The sequence below is a fragment of the Danio rerio genome, chromosome 5 (genome assembly GCF_049306965.1).
Source record: "Danio rerio strain Tuebingen ecotype United States chromosome 5, GRCz12tu, whole genome shotgun sequence".
In the NCBI taxonomy this organism is placed as follows: Eukaryota; Metazoa; Chordata; class Actinopteri; order Cypriniformes; family Danionidae; genus Danio; species Danio rerio.
This window is the reverse complement of record NC_133180.1, coordinates 44,926,214-44,950,326: the sequence shown is the minus strand read 5'-3', so window position 1 is coordinate 44,950,326 and position 24,113 is coordinate 44,926,214. Positions and strand designations below refer to the sequence as shown.

At 36.1% G+C, this 24,113-nt stretch overlaps 1 protein-coding gene across 2 annotated transcripts in view; it reads right to left on the bottom strand.

Annotated features, from left to right (window-relative positions):
* Positions 1–24,113, bottom strand: part of si:dkey-84j12.1 — a 293,735-nt gene that overhangs the window by 146,850 nt on the left and 122,772 nt on the right. For both annotated transcript variants that reach the window (XM_001920797.9, XM_073951375.1), the window contains exon 3: positions 20,993–21,200. In XM_001920797.9, the coding sequence (XP_001920832.2) occupies positions 20,993–21,200 (208 nt within the window). The remainder of the gene's footprint in view (positions 1–20,992; positions 21,201–24,113) is intronic.

Genomic DNA, 24,113 nt, shown 5'->3' with positions numbered 1-24,113 from the left:
TCTCTACAAATATTTAAGGTATATTATGCTACAATACACCACAATTTACTGTACTGTAAGTACAGTATACTACAGTATTCATTACAGTTTATCAGTACTAGCATTCATTAGTAAAGAGTAGGCCTGGGCGATTTTTTTGATTTTTTTGATTAATTAGAATTTATGTCGAATTTTGACGACGATTTAATTTTATATTAAATCGAGAAATCACAATTTTTTTATACAAATATTTGATACATTATAATGGCACCAATGCGCTTTGGTTCACTCTCTGTATGAAGTAGGTCGCACACCAGAAGCGGCGCTCGACAACGCACCACGCAGCGTCATGGGTTTTAGAATTCTAATCGTAGGTTTCTATACACACACCGGCACCACCCAGTCACGATTCAGGACGCAGTTCATATTTCAGCAGCGCCACAGAGCGCCATCTGATTAGTTTCATGTTAGATATCATGCGAATGTGCGCGTCTGGTGTGTGATACTTTAAACTGTCATGTGCGCGCCGTGTTGCGCTGCTCCTGGTGTGCGACCTGCTTGACTGCCTGTCTGGGTTTCAATCAAGGTAGTGACGGACTGAACACAGAGACTGGACAGCCTAATTTGACCCAATGCATAAAGTTGTGGGCAGTAAAATGCTACATGACTTCACGCTTTATTAAGTCACGTCCAGGCCCGGATTAGCCAATCGGGAGGACCGGGAAAGTTCCCGGTGGGCCGGTTCGTTTTTTGGCCACCACGGCTGGTGTTTCTAACTGCTTGCACTCTCAGCAGTTGCACTTTTTTTATTTATTTATTTGACCATAGCCTCACTCTTTTTATTCATTATTTTGCTGCAGCTCCGCTCTTCTTATTTATTGTCTCGCAGCCCCATGAGCAAAATGCAACCTGCAGGGTAATGATGATGTAAGTATTATTCTGGCCACTCAAGCATTACAGCGCCTTAGTGGTCCAGGGGTTCGATCCTCACCTGAGTAATTCTTTCTTTTTTTTTTTCTTTTTTATTGCTAAGACATATAAAACTGTAAGGTTGTTGAACATTTGAAGTTCTAAAGCAGCTGTTTTCTTGAAAAAGACGTAATAGTGTAATAAAAAAAATTAATAGGAAATTATCTTATTTTAATATAGTCAGTCGTGAACTGAGGTGGGCCGGTCTAATGCTTGAAACTCCAGGGCTGAAAAGGAGTCCCACTCCGGCCCTGGTCACGTCTGTGTGGATTGTCAAGACATATTCCCTCATCAAGTCAATAAACTCGATCTCAACATGTATGAATGACGTAAAAACCTGCCATGTGAAAAACTGCCAAGTTCGAACTGCGCTGATCTTTTGGTTTGAACACGAGCAGAGGTGAGCAGCTGACAGCTGTAGCAGTGAAACTGAAAGTACCCGCCCCCATGACGTCATTGACGTCATGACAGCATAATACAGAGAGTGGTGCAAAGCGCATCAAACTATTGATCTTTAAAAGGGTGAAAAAAGAAAAATAGATTAAATATATTGTTTTACATTAGACACAAATCTGGTGCTTTTATTTGCTCCTGCTATACGTCCACAACTTCATACATTGGGTTAAATTAGGCTTTACAGTTTTCTTGTTCAGTCCTTTACTTCCACTGTATCTTTTAAGAAAAAGGCAGCAGCATTACAACCTGTCATTCAATCAGAAGACAAAATCAAAATCAAGCTGACAGCCAATCTTTCCTAGGCTCAGCAAAACTTGCAAAAAATACCTCTGGATTCCAGCAACTGCCATATTTACAAAAAAATTTTTTTATTCAAATCTCCTGCAACGATATTTAACTCGTGAATTTGTTTTACATTTCTTTACACCTTGTTGCATGGCATGACCATTAAAAATACAATGTTCCTTAACCAGATGGTTTTTCAAGTTACTTATAAGGAGAATGTTACTTCAGTCATGTTGTTGTAATGTTTAAAGTTGACTAGTTACACAATAAAAAAAATAAAAAAAACGAAATTGAAATCGTGAATTGGTCAAACTTTTTAAAAAACAGATTTTTAAAATTTTTTTTGCCAAATCGCCCAGCCCTGGTAAAGAGTTGTAAATACTACAATACATACAGTATAACACACTTTCCTATATTATGACTTGAAAACCAAATAGTATTTTTTATAGTATAGATTACCATAGTATATTGTTTTTCATGTGGGCTCCCACAATCTCCTACAGTGGTTGAGACAGTGTCAGCAGGGCTGTAATGCCCATTCAAACCGAGCTGAATGCAATTTCCAAAATACAGTTTACAACTGATGTATAACTGTAAACATGATGACCCAACTCATTACTGTAGAATGGAAAAAGGGGTTCAAACGTACTTGCAACAGATGCATTGTAAATTGAGACATTTTACAGTAGCATTCAATGAACACATTTTCTTCTGTAATGCAGAATATTACTCAGTTTTATCAATTTAATAGTTGTATGTATGTGTGTGTGTATATATATATATATATATATATATATATTTATATATATTAGGGATGTAACGGTATTGTAAATACCGTCATACCGCAATATTAAATTTTTTCGATATTACCGAAGTCGCGTGACTCGGTAAAACTATAGGTCTTCTGAGAAAATTTGCTCAGGCGAATGAAGCGAACGGGAGGTAGCTGAAACTTCATTTCCCATCAGCCCCGGCGTGGCCATAATCCTTTGCGGTCTGTTGTCGCTACAGATCCAGTAATGCGGAAATGGAGTGTGCTGCTAGTAGCGGAGATGAAAAAAAGATGGAAATGATTGAACCTAAAGCGGGTGTTGTCGCCGCGCGCGTGCTGAATAGCGGTGCTGTCGCGCGCGTTCTGATCAGCTGTGTTGTGGCGCGCGTATTGTAAAGCGCCGAGGGGGGGTTGAGCGCGCATACTCAAGAGAGGTGTTGTCGCGCGCCTACTGAAGGGCTGGACTGGACGGAGGTTGTGTCGCGTCGCGGGGGCACTTTTGATCGTTTTGGAAGGGCATTTTCTATCCAAGACTAAAAAGGGCATGTGCACTGCACAGGTTGAGCCCTATGTGTGCACGTGCCTGCAAGTTGGGGAATACGACTAATAACAGTCATGGGGACTGCAGAAACACAGCACACTGTTCAGATTGATGCAGACATTGACTTGTACCGCAAAGAGACCCTCTATCTCACTCATGTTTTGTCTTCTCAAGTGGGGGAAAGACAATGCACAACGTTACCCCACTGCTGTCAACATGGGCCAAGTCATATCTCTCTTGTCCCAGAAACCTCAGTCCCAAATGAGAGGGTTTTTTTCTGTTGCAGGGGACATTGTAAATGCCCAGAGATACCAGCTTTTACCAGATTATAGTTATATGATAATTTTCCTTTAAACCCATCTCTATCTAAGTGAGTGATTAAATGTTGAATGTGATGAGTTTTCAACAATACTAAATTGAAACTTTATTTTTTTACATGGTTTAATAATTTTTTGTTATTAAAATTGAAGTTCCTGTTTCAAAGCTAACAGATAGATGGCTAATTTGTATGTCATTGACACTTTTGGCACTTTTTTGGAGTATTTTCAAAAGTTTTTTTTTTTCCTGTAAATGATTCAATAAATACCGTACCGTGACATTCATACCGAGGTATTACCGTACCGTGAAATTCTGATACCGTTACATCCCTAATATATATATATATATATATATATATATATATATATATATATATATATATATATATATATAAATATATATATATATATATAAATATATATATATATATATATATATATATATATATATATATATATATATATATATATATATATATTCTTTCGTTGACTCTTTTTTGCAAAAAATAAAAATAAATAAATAAAAATAAAAAAATTAAATAAAAATCGCCAAAGTTAATGAGTGCTTCTCTATGTGGATTAAAAGAAATGAAATAAGTGCAAATGGTTATCCATGAGCCAATTCACCTGCACAGATGAACGCCAAAAAAGCCTGTCAGTTTGTTGGATCAGTATGTAAGGCATGTGTCTTTTGCTGTTGGTCAGAGTTTGTTTTCACCTAACTAAACATGATCAATCACTGTTTGTTGGATCTTGTAACATCTGAACAGTGTGCTATGATTTTCCAATAAATGGTAACAAACTGTTGCAGTAAACTGTAATTCGACTAGGGACCAGATAGGTATCACCTAAAAAAAATGTTTAAGCTCTGAAGAGGAATAATTCATGAAGCAATTAAGTGTGAACTTTATGGTAATTTTTCTAAACATTCTAAAAATCAACATCTAACATCTTGTGCCTTGGTACTTGTTGGTGTTCCTTAGTCATAAACTAAGGCCCCATTAATACTAATTTTAGTTTTAAAATACAATAAAAGTTTTTTTTTATTAATAAAAGTTTTCTTATGGTTACGCCTTCCGTCTACGGTTACGTCTTCCATCAAAAACAGAGCATTATGGAAACGCTGAAAAGGCTGTTTTCATTTTAAAACGCTGGAGAGCTCCATGTCAGTGTGGATGGGGGACAAATCTGAAAATGGAGACGTGAATACAGTTACGTTTCATGTATGTTTTGTGGTGTTTTGTTTGTTTTATGTTTCTCTTCTCTCTCTTCCGCTGTGTATCTTGTCCTATTTTAGGTGTTTTAGGTATGCATATTTATAACAAAATGGAGCCTATAACACAACTGCCTTTTATTTTCATTGAAAAATGTAAAACATACCCTGTCTCTTTTGCTGATTATCAGTTTTAATAATCAATAACGCCAATGAATAATACAATAAATTTATACAATAAAGCAAATATTGGCAAGGAATCAGTCAAATGTGCAGAATCAGTGTACGAGGTTACACAAATTAATACATAAATTTTGCACTCAGCCAAAACACTTTATGTGAGAATAGATTCAAAAGACCAAAGAGTCGTTAGAGACTAGATGAATTAAATCTCACCAACTATAGTGAGATGAGATCTAGCGGACGTACGTTACTCTCACCTGGGGAGCTGTGCTCAAAGCACCCACTGACTGCCTGGAGCTCAGGCCGCTGGAGCGCATGCCAGAGTGTGTTTGGTCACGTGATGTGCGTTTTTAGCAGTGTAGTGTGAACAGAGATTTTTTTTTTAGAAACACTAGATGAAATTGTTTTTTTAAGCAACAGAGTTGTGTGGATCACTGAATCAATCATACCGGTCAACCCTCCTGTTATTCCTGGGACTCTCCTTTATTTTACAGTTAGGGTTAGGGCCATCATCCTGTTTCCTCTCCATATGCAACCCATACCGCTGAACCACTAAGGGCTTCACCTTGCTTTTAAATGTAAGTCTGTTTTGTGCTTTTGTTTTATTTAGGCATGGAAACACTTTGAAATAAATATAAAAACGGTGGGATTTCCGGAGCATGACTGTCAGCTGACACGCTCCTTAGTGATAAATAGACACGGTTTTCCAAACAGATTCTGTATACGCAATTTGAAGCAGAGTCTTGGTTTTGGGTGCATGTTTGAACAGACAATTACACATAATAATAATAATAATAATAATAATAATAATAATAATAATAATAAGAATAACAATGATAATAATGATAATAATTACTATAATAATAATAATAATAATAATAATAATAACAAAAACATCTATAGATCTCGATCTTGGTGGAGAAATCAAATTTTGTCCTAAATGAGCATAAACATGTATGACAACATTCAAATGCTTTCATTATAATGTTAGATGTGTGCACTTCTAAAGTTACACCTCTGTTATTTAAGGTAATCAAACGAAAAATCTAAATAAATGAGATTCATTCTTTGCTCTTTATTCAGAAAGTGTAAATTATACAGTGAAGAAAAGATTGAGATTTGATAACTTGAAACAATTTCTTTATAATAGCTATTAATTTAAATAGGCTGAACTGTTTGCTAATTTATTTGCTGCTAATGTATACTTTTTTTCTTATGTAAACAATAAAACATATTACAAACTGTTTAACTGTTTATTTATAATTAAACAACTGCAGAAAGACATATTTAGTAATTTGGGGATTTATTTTATTCATTTTTAAATACAATTAATTTAGGGGGGGCGGGGGGGGATGGGGGGGGGGCGTGGGGGGAAATAAAATGGATATCACTTATCATGGTGGGCATACCCCTTATCTTCACATCCAAATGTTGACAGGTATATGCAGGGCAGCTATTCTTAACACTGACAGAACGACAATACATTCCAGTCAAAATTGTATTGTGGTAATCTTACAGTAAGAAGGTTAAGTAACACTTCATTATCAATAGTTAAGAAAGAAGGAACGAAATGAGGCGCATGATGCCCCTGAGTGCAAGTGTGTTAATCAAAACAATATTTTGTGAGAAAAACAGCTTTATTTACACGTTTGCGGGATCAAGCCATAAACGCCTTACAGTCTGATTAAAATGGCAAGCAGAGGATTTGAAAATCGAAATAAAATCACACGCATTGCCCTTAACCAACTGACCGAACTAATCATTAACCATCATCTTATTAAAATGGCTGACCTTCTCCTCCTCCTCGACAAATAAGCCTGGCGAATGAGTAGGAATTATGGAGGAATCACCACGGGTGTTTCATTAAACATGAACAATGCCATCGACCAGGCACACCTTAATAACACAGAAAATCCAGCATGCATTTTGGCCCATTCGCTATCTCCAAAAAATAAATTCGATACAGAGATAAACAGCCAACAAACTGACAGCCCCCCTTTCCCCCCTTTTCCTCACCCCCGCTTGTGTATAGACCTTACCCCAAAACAACAAAGATGCACTGAACGATAACATATCTCCAAGTGCTGACAGTTTCCAATTAGTTTATTGATTTACTTGGAGAGTTTAGTTAGTGCAAGGCAAACTGTCAGATGCTGTGCTTCTGGTCGCTGCTCATCCGCTGAGGCAGATTCATCCAGCAGAGCCTGTGCTGCCTGCTTGACTCCCTCTCCCTCTCTCTCTCTCTCTATTTGGCCATCTGCTCGTGTGACTGTGTGCCTGCAGAGCGTGGTCCGGCTGCTCTCTGATTAGCCTCACAGACACTGTGGAGCTCATCAGCGGAGAGAACAGACCTGCGCTTTGCTGAGGGCCGATGCAGCTTTGCTCTGCTGAGATTCACCTCTGTGCACCATGTGTCCGCGAAGCTGCCGTCCTGCAAGCTGTTACTTGACTGGCAGTTACCCTGGCTTGTACTCGGGTCGGTGCCATATCTGATCATGATGTGAATTTCAAGGCAGAATTTTAAGAATTTTACAATAACGAGTGTCTTGATACATCGAATAAATGACTAAGCAAACGATAATATGGAAATGTATGAAAATGATAATTATTCCTCAGTTAGCAGTAATTCGCAATAGCAATAATTCAGTCTCCATAATACTAACAACAGTAGGGGATAATATACATAGTTGCTAACAAAAACAATTATTAGTGCACTCTCAGAAAAAAAGGGTACACAGTGGTACAAATAATGTTCATTAAGGAACAGTTTTTTACCTTTATAAAAGTTGTACCTTATATGGTACAGAAAAGACCTCTAATGATACTGTTCTGTACGTTTTATGGTATAACTGAAATAAAGGCTCACAATTGTTCTCATAAAAAAAGATACATAAGTGTTGGAAAACTTTTTTATTACAAAATCTATGAATATAATTATTACTGAAAAGGCAAAGTGATTTATGAACCATTTGGTAAGCATTTTCTGATAAATACATTTTCATTATTGATATCTGAACCTTTTGCCATTTGCTTTCCACTACGCCCGTGAGCTGGCTAAAGCCCTGCACATGCAAATTGTTCATACAGACATTTTACTATTGTAAAGCTAATCAAACATTGTGCATATCTCATTACAATACTTTTGCATAATTCTATTTCTATTTTAAAAAATTAAATAAATTAAATTAGCTTTTAAGTGATTACAAAGTTATTATGTGAAAATCGGGGGAATTTTTTAAATATGGTATATAGGAGAATGTGTTTCTGTAACATTTCTGTGGAAAGTGATCAAAAGAGATCTCAAGAAGATGAAACTGCATCCCTGGATCAGGGTAGCGGGAGACAGAAGCAAAGCGATCTCAAGTAAGCCAGAAAACATGACAGACGAGATAATCGTGGATTCTTCTTGAAGATTCGACTGAGTGCGTCATTTACTTATTTGTTTTCACTTAGTACATAATAGTGAACTGAACAGATTGTTCATATGATTTAAGTTTGTAGCTACATGTTTTTATTATCCATGACTGACCTATAACGTTATGTGGCACCAAATAATTAAAGACCTTTTAGAAATGTGATGCTCTTTTTTTGTGCTATTACCATAGACTGTAAAATATGGATGTAGTATCCGTTACATCACCCATAGGTTTCTGAACACTATGCAAAAGAAGCCACAAGTAGGCACGGCCAACCGTCGCCATTTTGTTCGAGTGTCATCACACCCATGACGGGATACCAAACAAGGGCAAAGAGGCGGAGAGTGAATGGTTTGTGAGCACAATTAAGAGCACACAGCCTAGCTGTCACTCAAGGTGCCACGCCCTTAATTATGCAAACTTATTATAGCCTAATATTAAGGAAAAGGATGAGTTAAGAAAAATTCACCCCCCTCACAGTTGCCATGAAGGTTAATACTAGCTATATCTAGCCAAAATCGTTCTTTGTAAAAGGCTGTAAACACCCTTTTTTCTCCTGTAAAGTTGGCCATTCTAACAGTGGGCTGAATTGAAAGTTGCTCTATTATGGAGCCTAGCGGAATTTCGATAAATTGCAGTTTCAGTTACTTCCGTATTGGCTTCCCGAGGGAGAGCGGGATGTTGTCGCTTGGCTATTACCATTTTAATGACGTCATGTTTTAGGAAAACTAAAATCGTGTGGACCGACTGACTAACTTTTATTTCCTTGTTTTGTTCTGGGAATTATTAATATACAAATTAAGCACTGCGTTTAACTAACACATATTGGTAATACTTTAAACTAAAACCTCATGTTAATTACATAAAAAACATGTTAAAACCTCAGCCAGTGGGAGATTATTGCATACTGCACATACAGAAAGCATCTGCTAGAGAAAGTAAATTTGTGATGGTGTCACAAGCTGTGTCTGCCACACTGAGCTCTGCAATGCCTTCAGCTGCGCAGAAGTCCTGCACAACATAACCCCTATTACACTACATGCAATAATAAATAAATAATGTATTCCTCAGGGAAAGCATGGTCTCGCTTTCCACACTTCCTCCAATTACCCCACCTTAGTAGGTTCGGCCATGAGCTTTTCTGCTCTACAGGTGCTGTTGTTCCCCCAAGCCAGCAGAAAAGAGGAAGCCTTCGCTGATCCAAGCTTTGTCTCTGTCTAATTGGCTGGCGGTGTGACCTCATGGGCTCAGAGGAAAACGCTGCCCTCAAAGGCAGAGAGAGCGAGCAGAATTATTGCTCTTAATCCAGGAGAATGGCCTCCACCACCAGCAAAGCGGCTGCAGTTAATTAAAGAGAAAGGCTGAAGAGCATTCAGGTCTGCTGGCTCTCAGATAAGTCAGAGAAATGAAGGACAAAGCGCAGTTTTTAAGATCGAGGAAGGAGATTGAAGCAATGCTATTGTGAACTTGAGGATTCCAATTAACATTTGAGGTGTTTAGTGCAATGTTAGATTCATATCAGTGCTATTTGCTGTGCAGATGTTGTTTCAAATCTTCTTGAAGCAGACAGGTCACTTTAAAATGATTAGTTCAGCCTCACATTGTGACAAATTTAATTAGATTATATATGACTTTCTTTCATCCTTCAACATAAAACAGGAGTTCAAGTTCATGTGCTTTGTAATTAATTTTTTATTTTCTAATTTTTTTAACAGTCTGTTTTTTTTCCAAGGTTTTATGTGTATAAAGTTTTAAGATATTTTTATGTAGTTCAAAAGTAATTCAGTTATTGTTGGTTACTGTTCATGGCAAAACTCCATGCTGCTGTCAATGCAGGCATGGATGGACAAAGACAGAGAGCAATAGCGTGTCAAGCCTGAAATGATGCACATGGTTTCCGCTACATTCATTCTTCCATGGCGGGGCGCCACGAAAAAAATTAATCCTGCCACAGCTACATTAAAGGTGTTCATTCAAAACATTCAGTTGTGTGTTTTTTTTTTTAAAGCGGGTTAATAATCGCACCAAAATGTCTAAAAAAGTAAGTGAATTATAACTGCGCAAACTTTTCTGTAACCGTAGTAGTGCTGTGCATCATTTGTTTAACCCTTTAAGGGTAAGTGCTGACTGACTGGCTGACAGGTGCGTGATGAATGAGGCCAGCAAACACGACGTATAGCCGTTTCACTTTACTTCAGGATGCATTAATACCGCTCTGTAGCTCTATTTGAGACATTGATAAATATTCCTAGCAAATCTAATATATGTTGGAGACATACTTGTTACAAAAACGCACTAAATCGCACTTCAGCAGCTTATGAGAATGCACAAGAACATCTGCGCTTGAGCAGCGTATATTTGAGGGGCCGTGCAAGAAGTTTTGTGCACGAGCAGAGGAAATCGGCGCGCAAGCAAAGAGATTTGCATGATCGTAGGCTATTATATAAATGTGATCTCAACTTGTAATACTGCGCTCTTGACATTTGTCATTGAAATAACGCCACAGGTAGTTGGTGCAAAAAAGGCCTGCCGCCACAGCTGGAACAAAATCCAAGAGGAAACACTGATGCATAAACAATTACGATTAATTATGTTGGCTTGAGAAAGCCAACATATTATTATCCTTCTTAAACATATTATTATTATCTTTCCGTCTTCTAAGACTAATTTTATCTCCTTCTAGGACTTTAATGCTACAAGCCCCAAATTTGGCCAAACGCTGTGTTCTCCATTAGATGTTGTTGCTATATCTTTCCAATGAATACATTTTAAGCATTATATTTTTCAAAATATGGCAAGCCTGACTTAAACATATTTTTTACTGATATGGCAAGCCATTTTTGCATGTATGCTTTTCACACTTATTAAGCATTGTATTTTCAATAAAATAAGGCAAGACATTTTTACATAATGTCCAAGTTCAGTTTTTGATTGTCAGAGACTGGCATAAGCTACGATTCCATCCACCTATTTTATGCGCATCAACGCCATGATGCACATCAATTTTGATAATGCACATAAAAAACTTATGCACAAAACTAAGTAGGATATTTTTTTTAATTGATAAAAAAAGATGCACATACACTATGATGGAAACACTTTTACCAAACAAATCCCAGTATGCGCATTAATAAAGATCATGTGATTTTGTTATAAGAGATCATGTGATGAGAAAAATGTATGTGAATGGACAAACCAGAAGGCTGAGCACATTGTAAAACATCTGGATTGTTGTTTTAGTGATTATAAAATGCCTTCAACTTTTCAGCATTAGTGTTATTATATTTGTATTTACCTCCAGAACTATCAAGAGCGTCTGTGCTCCGGGTCTCAGGCCTTCAAATGCCAGTTGATCAGGAAGTGACGATTTTGATTTTTTTATTTTTTTTTTCTGCTTTATTTGCATGGCTTTTATGCGATATTCCAGTTTTGGGCATACCTGGGTATTTAAGTTTGAGACCTATGATCTAAGTGCAATTACATTTGCTAGAAATGCTAACTAAGAATTAGGATTTGATCAAACATGTAAATGAGGGTTGCCATTTAGCAAACTAGGTTACGTTAGTAGCTGCATAGAAACCACCTAGCAATGCCATAAACGTTTTAGCAACTGCCTAGCAACCACTTAGCAACCATTGTACTTCCTGCCAACTGCCATTCCCAGTCCTGGCGCAGTCACGTTGGTTTTCTCAAGCCAACATTAAATTTCGTCAGTGAACTTTAGGTTCTGGTTATGAGTTAATGTAAATAGCAGCGAGGTGAGGTTGATTACTACGTATTTGTTTAATACTTTGAGCACATTACAGAAATAATCTAGGAGAAGTTAGGGATGGTGGAGGGAGTGTGTAATTGGTGTTGAGCCAAGCACTGAAGACTGACCGGATCTATAAACAGCTTATGCAAGCTTGAATGCTGTGTCCTGTCTGAACTAATGATGCACTCTAAAATAAAAATATGATATTATTAGCCGTTATATTTTTGACCCTTTTTGATTTATTTAATCAAAAGCAAATAATATTAAACCTGCTGTTTGGTGCACCAATGCCCAGAACTTCAGAGATGAAATTTTGTATGCATTAAATGTACAATCAACATGCATACAAAGGTTTGTCTGTGAGGTTTTGGGCATTGGTGCACCAAATTTGTTAATTTAACAGTAAGTTTGGTTTAATGCAGCTTTACATATAAAAACATGTCTTTTTCAGATGCCTGGCAGATACTTTTAACTTAAGTAATTTAGTGTGTCTGTGGTGTGCCAAGTTCAGTATTTTGCTACGTGTATTTGTACTTTGGAAAAGCACACAGCACACATTACTGCACACCTCAGTTTAAAAAGATAAATTGTAAATAAGTTAATTAATAATCATGTTTATACAATATTTTTGTTCAAGGGGCAAGAGTTGTTGTTGTTAATTTAAAAAAATAATAATGTGAGTGTGAAATATTAATTTTAACATGAAATTAATTATATATAATAATGTTACTGCTCTTTTCCAAATTTTGTGTGACTTGAATAGTGTGATTTATACTGAATCCAATGAGGTCTGACACTCAACATGAAAATCATACCACATTTTTTACATAATACAAAAGTTAAATGTTATGAAGATAATAAATATTGATAATAAATGTCATTCTTTTGATGTCACACTATATCATGGTCTGAGCATAATAGAAAGAATTTAAGTCTCCAGTAATCTGTTCATTAAGTATCATATTCTTAGTTTGTTAATAGGTGCATCCCAGTCTGTGTAGTTGGGCACTGTTGCAGTTTCTGGATTATGCACAGTGCAAGCAGTATGCTCTTACTAATCATTGCAAAAAGAAAAAAGTGCACTTTAAACACTTGTACTTATTAAACCAGATAAATGAAGTGTGGAATGTTGGACATTTCATGCACTCCACTATCGCAGTTTTAATTATGAGGTGGAGAGCATTTCAGACATAAATAACTGTATGTTCATACACTAGATGGTTGAGTGCATAGTGCATAGGTGCATTGTATAACATAAGTGCATAGTTTATATAGGGCTCTTTCAGAAATAAATTCTTATGTTTGATTTTTCTTTAGTTCTTGTGTGAGTTTAACTCTGGAGTGTGTACTGTAAGTCTGTAAGCATGAAGAATCTAGCAAACAGCCAATCACACGAAACATGAAAGCATACATTTTTTTCACTTTTAATAGATGAGTACAGATATTGTGGCAGTTCATTTCACTGTGGCGACCTCTGAAATAGAGACTAAGCCAAAGAGAGAATGAATGAATGAATGAATGAATGAATGAACGAACGAACGAACGAACGAACGAACGAACGAACGAACGAACGAACGAACGAACGAACGAACTAATGAACGAACGAGGCATTGTTCCGTTTTTTTTGTGTCCTAACTCGGTCCTTGGAAATTTCTAGAAAGGGTTTGATTAGCTGGTTCAGGTGTGTTTAATTGGGGTTGGAACTAAAATATGGAGTACACTGCACTCCAGGACCGAGTTTGTACCCCTGATTTATAGACATTTACAAGGCAGAAAATAATACTTCTGATGAGAAGGAAGATTCACTAACAGATCAAGAGTAAAGAAGCAAGCTTAGTCATTTTACAAACTTTATACAGTAAAACTTATTTAATATTAATTACCCACTCAAAATAATATAAATGTATTGTATAAATTATGAATCAGAAATTTTATGAAATGACTCAGAAATTGTTTTACTATAAATGGGTTTAATTTGGTGGAAAAGAGAGAAACAAAGAAGTGGGTTTATAGAATCATGCAGATTGCTCAAACTACAAACCTGAGTAAAATCCAAAACCAGCAACTAGGATAACTTGTCTTAAATCTTTCATATGGGGCTATTATAAACGTCAAAAAATGTTACAATTACTTTTTTTATATTTTCTTGACCTCAATTACAGTGCTACAAATTTAATTTGTCTTTGCATTGTATTAAATGTCATTAAATATATTTGACACTATTATGAAGTTTTTACTGAGACACTTTACTGAGAAAGTTTTATAATTAACTTTTTTTTTCAAACATTTGTTAAAATAATGTTAATTTGTTATGTTGGCAGTTATGTAAACCCTTCAATTAAAGTGTGATTGTACATTCAACCAAAACTCTTCAAAACATTCATAAAAAAAATTTAACCCATGTGAAAGTGGTTTAATCTTCAAATGTTCTAAAGAAACATGATTGCTTTATGTGATTAGCACATTTAATTTAGGTGCTTATCCACATTAAAACTGTAAATTCACAAATAAAATGTATTTTTAAGGAGCTTATCTTTTATCAGATTCAGTTTGAATGCTTGGTCCACAGATAAGCCCTGTTGTGCAAAGCCGCTTTTGGATTTTACCCCGGTTCATGTGTGTTTAGTTTGAGCAATGATTCTACATGATTCAATAAACCCACTATCAGGCTGTTACGACAAAGAAAAAGACATGTTATGATGTATTTCTTTATATCAAATAGTCCTAACAAGACATTTCAAACAATGTCACCTTTGCAATAAAAATGGCATAACTGAGTGAATGACACCTATTAAGAGTAAAACTGAAGAGTTTTAGGAGAACATCCATTTATTCATTTTCCCTACTGCTTAGTCCCTTATTTATCAGGGGTCGCCACGACGGAATGTACTGCCAACTATTCTGGTTTTAGTTCATCAATTCACTTATACCACCTGTCTTTGAACTGGAGAACCAGAATGAAACCCACATGAACACGGTGAGAACATGCAAACTCACATACAAGTCTACACAGACATGCCAACTGGCCCAGTCGGGACTCGAACCAGGGACCTTCTTAATGTGAGACGAGAATGCTAACCACTGAGCCCCCATGCTGCTCTAAGGTGAATATGCTGTATTTTAAATTCAGGAACAGAAATCTCTTAGATTGTATTAGAATCATCTTCATTTGTGTACCAAAGAAAAAATAATTTCTTAAGGCTTTGAAAAGACATGAGAGCAATTCGATTTTTGTGGTGAACTAACCCTTTTTAATAACGTAAATATATACTGATTTAACATTTCTCAAGGTAAAAAGGGACATTTTGAACAGCATTATGGAGATTCAATTATGAGGATTTTCATTTATGGGTGAACTATTCCTTTAATAACAAAATCTCATTTATAAGTTTTACTTGCACAGTTCCAAGATGTATGTGCTGGAGGCCAAAAACACACTTTGGCTATTGTTGTTTTCTAATACAATTAAAAGAAGCACATAATTATATTTCAGGCTTGTTTTCCAGAGCGCAACAGCACTTTTTTCCATTTTACAGTACTGTCAGATATTGGCTAAATTATGCATGGCAGCACAATTAAACCAGATGCGAGTCTCACTGAAACAGAGGAAACAACTTCTTTATATCCACATGCAAATACAAACTGGTGGAATGCATCCAGCTATGATACTGTAAGGCAGACACAAGATCGGTTTTGGCATATCCAATTTTTCCAGAAATAGGAGATTGTAAGTAGTGTACTTGGGCCAAAATTATTTGGACAGCATGCATTTAGAAAATGATACAAACACACAAAAATAATTCTACTTTCGATTGTGATAGTCTTGGATGTAGTCTGGTGGATTTATTTCTGTAAAATACACCACAGTTATTTATTATTGAACTTTTAAATCTTTGTTATGCAACATATTACTTTTAAAATACAGAATTATATAAAAATATAGCACCCACTACATTTAACTGAGCAATGTGTATGAGAATCATGTACATGAATAAATAACTGTCCTACACTACATTATAAAGCATTTCATATATTTACAAGACTCTCCTACTCATTGAATGTGCTGTCTTTTAGTGATTTGAAACTGAGTATGTGTAAACATTAAGCAAACTGTGTCTCCACTGTGAGCCAGTACACTGTCCTGTGATTTCTGTGTGAACTCCCAGCAGCAGGAGCCCTTTAAACACTTTCCACTGGCTGATTTCCCCCTATTTAAATGTTCCCTCTGGGCAATAATACCCCTAATATAAATACAACAGCCTGCTGTACATTTGTGTTTACTGGCAGGGAGCATTATTAGGCCATAATTTAGCCACTGCTGACATGCTATTATTTACGCATATCGCATGATGAACGATTGACCCCTTGTGTTTTAATACAGATTGCTTTTTTGATTTAAAATCTATTCTTGTACAAATTAGGAACACAGATTTGTCTTTAGCCTTCAAGACTGAGCAATGTTTTTTCAGTAGAACAAAAAAAGACATTTTCAAAATTATTACTTCATATATAACTTGTACTGTAATTACTGTAAAGTCTGGTTACAGGTTACATGCATCCCAATTAGGCATGGGCCTGTATAAGATTCTGACGGTATGATAACCTTGAATTAAAATAGCACAGTTTCACAGTATTGTGATTACTGCTCTAAAACAGTGGTTCTCAAAGTGGGAATCGGGACCCTCTGGTGGGGTCGCTTGGTGATTTCCAAAAATCTCATATATTTTATTAAACTATTAGAACTATCATATTTTATCCATAACCTGCAGAATATAAAAACTAGGGCTAATTATTTTAACTTATAATATATTTAATATATACTTAACATTTAATAGTTACATAAAAAACATGCAAATAAAAAGTCATCAGCCTTTTAATTTGCTTTCCATTGAATTGCGACCCGAGGGGTTATTATGCTAGATTAACATCACAGCAATAGTGTTACCTGCAGCAGATTTTACGGTACAATGTTAAACTTTGACACCTTTATGGCACTCACATACATTTAAAAAAAAAAGGCCAAGACTGAACAAGAAGGACGATCTCCAAGTGGCTCCAAGTCTCCAAAATTAAACCAAGAATAGTCTTGTGCTATAAACATTGTGCTAACCATTCTCATTAAGTGAGATTAATATTAAATTAAACAATTCAATAGTGATTAAAAAGAATAGACTGTTGCACTTTTTGTGATGTCGATAAGCTTGTTTAAATAGTTCCTATTAGTGTATGTGCATCATTGTGTGCAATATTTGTATGCTTTTAAGTTATAACCACCTCTGAGAATAGAGGGGGTTGCGAGTCACTGATTTTGTTATTTAAGGGGTCGCGGGCTGAAAAGTTTAAGAGCTTCTGCTCTAAAATATGCTCTTTTGTTATGTCTGGGTAAAAAAAAACTATTTTTCCAACATTAAACACAATATATATATATTTTTTTTTAAAAACATTTTTAATATTTTAGAGCAGTAAACATAATTAAAATATTATAAATGATTGACTTCTGCTGTCTTCATTAGTTTTAAAAACACAGAATTTCTTTACAATTCTTTACAATTTGCCTGTTGGTGTATAAGTGATTTCAGATGTTTGCTGAATTGTGAAGGGTCCTATACTGATACTGTTGCACTAAAAAAAGCTAAATAAAATAGTTGTAAAAAACATTTAAAAAATGACATATACTATCAGAACAGTATAACAGAATTTTTTTGTGGTTTTAACATCTTGATTTTTTCAAAGCGCTGTAAACCTTGAAACCGGATATCCTCTCAGGTCTAATATTTAAGCCATGTGTACAAATTATGCACAGCTCAAACATGCACTTTGAATTGTTTAGTTTCTCTAAAAGATGTTAACACTAGCTGGGTTTCTATCTTAATGTGCAGTGAATCTTTTGAAAGTTCTAAAAAAAAAAAAATATCTCTAATGTGAATTAGGTGTTTCGACCGAGTTGTTAGAACAGCTGACTGTAGTATTGTTAACCTAGTAATCAGCAGTGAACAAAACAAGCATGAAGACAGCTGATTAGTCACATAGGTGTAATATTCGAGTTTCATTCTGCAAATGCTTTTCCATGCCCCATTATTTCTTCACGCAAGTCCAAAACCATCTCAAGTGATTTGTACTTTTTTGCAAATGAAGGAATTTTTTTCAAAATTGGCATTCACATCACTCTCTTCTCATGCGAAACACTGCTACTGAACTGCTACCAGACTACCAGAAACACAGCGACCCGACTGTTGTTTTTTATAGGTAAGAATCAGAAGAACAACAACAACTACAGCAACACTAGAAGACAGAATAATTGAATTTGACAAGTGTAGGCAAGGCCAGATTAACATAAGAGCAAGGTAGGGCTGAAGCCCAAGGCCCACGAAAGAAGGTGGCCCTTGATTGGCTGAAGAATTAATTTGCGCCATGACATAGGAAATACTTCTTTAAAAACAGTGACCCTGTCAAACTATGGCTCGAAGTGGCTGTATTTTGAGTAGCCCTGTTTTAGTCCCCAGTAAAGGTGACCAGATGTCCCTTTTTTCCCAGTAAAGTCTCTTATTTCCCAGTACAGTTCTTTATATCAGCTACACCGTGAGAACAGTCTGGTCAAAGGTAGGCTAACCAAGTGCATTGTAGAACAAAACTAAATGAACACAGTATTCGTTAATAAAGTGCAGTAAGTGAAGCCGCAGTCCTCACCTGCACGTCCACACAATCATGGCCTCTTAAAATATGACAGAGTTGGTCTGCAAACAAATCAACTAGCCTATGCACAGTTATCAAAAGTTCCATTGTTGTTGAGTATCTATCGCAAGAAAATAAGTCTAAAGTCTAACTGAACCAGTTAGAAAGCAAATTTTTAAATGTATGAATTTCCCCTTTTATAAAAGCGACAGTAATAAACCAGAGAAATAAAATATTGGAGCTGGCTTTCATCAGACAACATATCTGAGGCAAAAAAAACATGCTAACCTTCTGTAATTTACTGATGAAAGACCAATTGGGAAAGTAGAAGAATGGCTTTTAAAGATATTTTAGGAATTTCTGCCCAGCTAAAGTTGAAAGTAAAGTTTTTAAAGATAGCCCTATTTAAAGTATTTATTGTAAAGCAGTCATTTAGGAATTATTGCAAATGTGTTCGTTTGTTTTGTTTTTTTTTTTTTTTTTGCTGATTTTGGAAGCTTGTTAAAATTTATTTTATTTTACTATTTATTATGATAGGACAGTAGAGATTTCAAACAGGAAAGCATTGGGAGCAGAAGGATTGGCAAAGCACTTTGAACCTGGAATCGAACTTGGGTCGACGTGAGCACATTTGTACTATAACTATGGTTGTAAAGATAAGAAAGATTTAATTTTTCTTAACATGTATATACTGATTATTACAACAAATGTTTTCTGTAAAATAAATTAAATTGAAAGATAATGATTTCTGACTCCCCTGTCTTCAGCCAATATCTCTGAGAAACATGCTAGAAAAAAATAACTGAATCTCAGCGAATATTTGCATCACAAACTTGAGAGACTTATCTACCTAAAACTTAAAATAAAAACAAAATGTTTTCTGGGTTTGTAATCCATTTGAAATTAGCACAATGTAACGTGTCTCCCCCAACTAATCTATCTTTAAAAAAAAATCCCACTTTCTACCATTCAAAAACAAATCACATGACAGTCATGTAAACTTGCAAACATTCACAAAGTGGAGTTCTCAAGAAGTTGTATCATCTGGAAAAAGTTTCACATTCAAACATTATAAAGTTGCAATTACCTTGTTAGTCAGATCCTGAGTACAAAGATGTTTTATTGATCATCATTTTTGTAAAAAAAAAATTGTGGACTTGGCATATTATTGCATCATATATTGTTAGTTCACACAATCAGGCTTAAAGCTATTCTGTCAAAATGTCATATTTAAAGGCAAATGTATAGTGTATAGGGGTCAGCACAATCGCCTCACAGCAGGAAGATTGCTGATTCGAGTCCCAGCTTGGCCACTTGGCATTTATCTGTGGAGTTTGCCTGTTCTCCCAGGGTTGTCGTGGGTTTCCACGGAGTGCTCGGTTTCCCTCAAAGTCCAAAGACATGCAGGTGAACTGAATAAACTTAAAGGGCACCTATAGTGAAAAATCTACTTTTCAAGCTGTTTGTTCCCACTTGTTACATTGGGCGGGAATTTTAAACTAATTTTCATGTGAAGCAACACACCTAAAACAGCGAGCTGTGTACACGCCCCCAAAATGACACCTTTAACACATTATAATAAAAAAATCTGAATTTTTTAAACTGAACCTAAACTGGCACACTCAGAAGAACCAAAATATTAATATTAAATCTTACAAAAGGGGTAAACTATGTGCCCTTTAATGGCTGTAGTGTATGTGCGTAGAAGAAAGAGTGTATGGGTGTTTCCTAGTTGCAGCTGGAAGGGTATCCGCTGTGTAAAACATATGCTGGATAATTTGGCAGTACATTCTGCTGTGGTGACCCCTGATAAATAAAGAAACTGAAGCCGAAAGAAAATTAATGAATGAATGTATTGTGTATAATGTTTGTATTCTTATTGTGCACTTTACTGTACAATTAACCTTTTTTATTATTATTGTTTTTTTTTTGTGTGTGTGTGTGAGATGTGTGTTTTTAGAAACATTCTGTACTTCTATACCACAGAAATGTGCGTCATACCTGGCCAAGTGTGTGGTTTTGTGAACAATAAAAAAAATAATCCTTTTAGAAAAAGCTGTTCACTTCTAACATAATACAATCTATATAAATGAACATTAGGGATATTATACAAAAAAAAGCCATTGTCATTACAAGCCAAGCGAAATAATGAGCGGCCTGACAGAAAACGCATATGTAATCTCGTTTGAAAAAGAAGTCCGTGACAAGTTCTGAAATCACAGCACTCACTTTTAAATTACTACCCATGAAGGCCACCCTCTGACTGTGCGGAAGTGAGCAGCTTCAATTATAAATGCATAAATGCCGAGAGGAGCGTGAACATAAGGCACTTTTCATCATCAGCAGGCTTAGCTCTTGTTAAAAACAGAATTGATTCCCTAATTTATTTGGCCTTGTGATCGCTGACTGCTTCATCATCTGTGTTTTGAACTCACCTTGACTGAGATCTTGCCCTCGTCCTTTGGTAAGTGAGCGGCCAGGAACCAGTCTCCCGGGAGGGGGCTGGTGACATTGAACACCCCTGTGGTGCGGTTGGGCAGCGTCCATGTCAAAGTGACAGCGAAGGAGCCTGGAACGATGGTGTCCTTTGGAAAACGCGTCTGGAGGGGGTTGATTACAGGTGGAGCTCCTGACCTGAAGTACCTGTAAACAAAAGAGAAGGCTACATTTGAAGGCTCGCCCTGGACAGATTTCTTTCCTAAGACCAAATGCTGTTGTTTTCAATCAATTATGTTTCATTTACAATGCAAATTAGGAGTCTTCTCATTAGGGCTGGCACAAAATAAAATAAATGTGTTTTCAAACACACTGCTAGCCTGTAAAACAGGTAATCCTTCCCCAAATTTACACTATTGAATAGGATGACATTAAAGGGTCAAGAAACACCAAAATGCAAGTTTAAAAACACTAATAAGACACAAATATTTCACTAAATAGTGTTTGTTTTTCCATTGTTTAGAGAAAAATTGTTCTTCCAGATTGAAAAGAAATTTTAAAGCAACGTTGCAGTGATAAGATCATTGTGTAAATTCCAGTATGGAGACTGGATGTCTGTAGCGGCCGGTACATTGAGCATTTAGCATAAATTCATGAAAAAGACTTGGTTCGACCCAAACAGCGCTGTATTGTGAATGAGAAGAAACTTTATTAATATGCATGATATAGCATCGAAGACTATTTTTACCTGTTACAGTGTTCCAAGAGATGCCACATTGTGTTGGCAAACATAATTAGAACAAGTGAAAGAAGAAGAAGAATAGTTCGGAGACATGGGTCATTTGTGTTCTGTTTTTAAATGTACCTAACAAAAGTTTTGTTTCTATTTCCCATATGATTAGAGCACAGCTGGCGTGTGAACCCACATGTGTGGATTACCATGGTCTGCTAACACATGACAAAAATATGTTTGTAAGGAACATTTTTTACTCAAGACATTTTCGCATCTGGAAACGGTGAAATCTGGATTTGCCACTCATCTTCTTTTTTTAAAAAAAAAGACATGGTTTAAGTTCGTGTTGATTATCGTGTCTTTACAGATTTGGTAAGTGTGTGATAAGTGTTCTTTGTTTATGTTTATTCAGATGGCAAAGTTGGTTAGTATTATCAACAGTACTCTATCAGTTTTTAAAGACATACCTTAGTCAAAATTATTTAATTACTAAGTTTACAGTAATATCACTACAATATTCGGATAGCAAAGTTAGATTGTATTTTTAAGTTAGATTCTATTTGGTTTTACTAGTAGCAATGATGCATACATGTACCATCTATCTGACATTACCATAAACAGAGGCATCAAATGTAGAGTACAACCCCAAATCAGCAGCTCACAAGAAAAATACCTAAAGACGCTCTATTTAAGAATGTTTACGTATCAGTCACTTTTTATGCCAATAAAAAATGTTGACCAAATTATGCCATACACATGCTAGCAACATGATAATTTATTTTAAATGTAAGCCAAGCGAAAGCCATACTACTATGCTAATTTATTAAATTGCAATTTGCTCACAATATGCTAATTCATGCAAGAAACATGAAAATGTATTATAGTACCATGCTTGCCATGTGCTTATTCATTCTAGTAACATGCTAGCAAAATTCTAATGCATGCTGAAAAAATGCTAGCAACATACTAATTCACACTAAAATATGTCAACCTGTGCTGCCAGATTCTCATCATGCTCATGCCAGAAACACTGGTGCGTGAGCTTGAACAAGACTAACAAGACTGTAATAATTGAATGAAAAAGATGCACATTTGTAACTGAACAGAAGCTCACCTAGCCAAGCTCGGAGTGGAACAATCATTGATGTTCAGTACATCTTTAAACTGGAAATAACTCTTATTGAAAACAACTGTTCTCTGGTTTTGTAATCCGTGTGAAATTAGTACAATGTACAGTCTGAACTAAAAATATGTCAACCTGTGCTGCCAGATTCTCATTATTCTCAGGCCAGAAACATCTAAGCAAACAGGCTAAATTTACTGACAATGTGTTAATGTCATATTTGAACTATCTAAGTACATGGTAAAAAGAACACAGGGCAGGTGCACATAGGGTGTCTGAATCAACTATTTTGCTAGTTTATAATTGTGAAAATGGTTGACATGCTCGGCGCATAGTCTAAAAGTGCTGTAGCTATTCTCTAAATCAAAAAAGAATGATAGTGTTTTGGCCATAATCTATGGCTATGGCTTTCCCGGCCATGGTCACTTCTCTGTTTACACTACAGAACTTCCAAACCTAAAGGCTTTTCAGGAAAGGAAGCTGATCTGCTTGTGTGCTAGAGTAAAACTGGCATTTTAAAAGCTATATATATATATTTTTTAAATGTAATAATATAATCTTTCACCTTTAATTTTTGGCATGTTTGTGTTCTGCTTCACATTCCTGAGTGCAATAAGCAAAGAGTCCTGTATGCTCAGCGTCACATTGTCAACCCCTCTATATGTGTAATGAAACTTGAAGTAATGTGTTATTTTAATGAGTTATTTTGTTAGCTTGTATTATTTTGTAAACTATTTGATTGTATTTGGATGAATTAAGTTATAGTTGGGAACTTTAATTATGACACAGAGATTATGGAGTAATAGGCGTGAAGCAAAGCACGCCAGCCATGAAATGCTAGGTGAAACATGCCAGGCACGGACACGGGCACACGGCTGCTTCACAGATTTATGAGTTTTAACTTCTGGTTTAAGGGAAAATAAGGTAATTTTCATTCATTGATTTTTTTTCATCCGCTTTTCCGGGGCCAGGTCACAGGGGCAGCAGTCTTAAAAGAAAATTTCAGACGTCCCTCTTCGCAGACACTTTCTCCAGCTTCTTCAGAGGTGTCCCGAGGTGTTACTAGGTCAGCTGAGAGGCATAGTCCCTCCAGCGTGTACTGGGTCTTCCCCTAGACCTCCACAAGGTGGTAGATGCCTGGAACACCTTCCTACTTGGGTGTCCAGGAGGCATCCAAAACAGATGCCCGAGCCACCTCAGCTGATTTCTCTCGATATGGAGCAGCAGCTCTACTCCAAGCTCCTTCCAGGGGACAGAGCTCCTC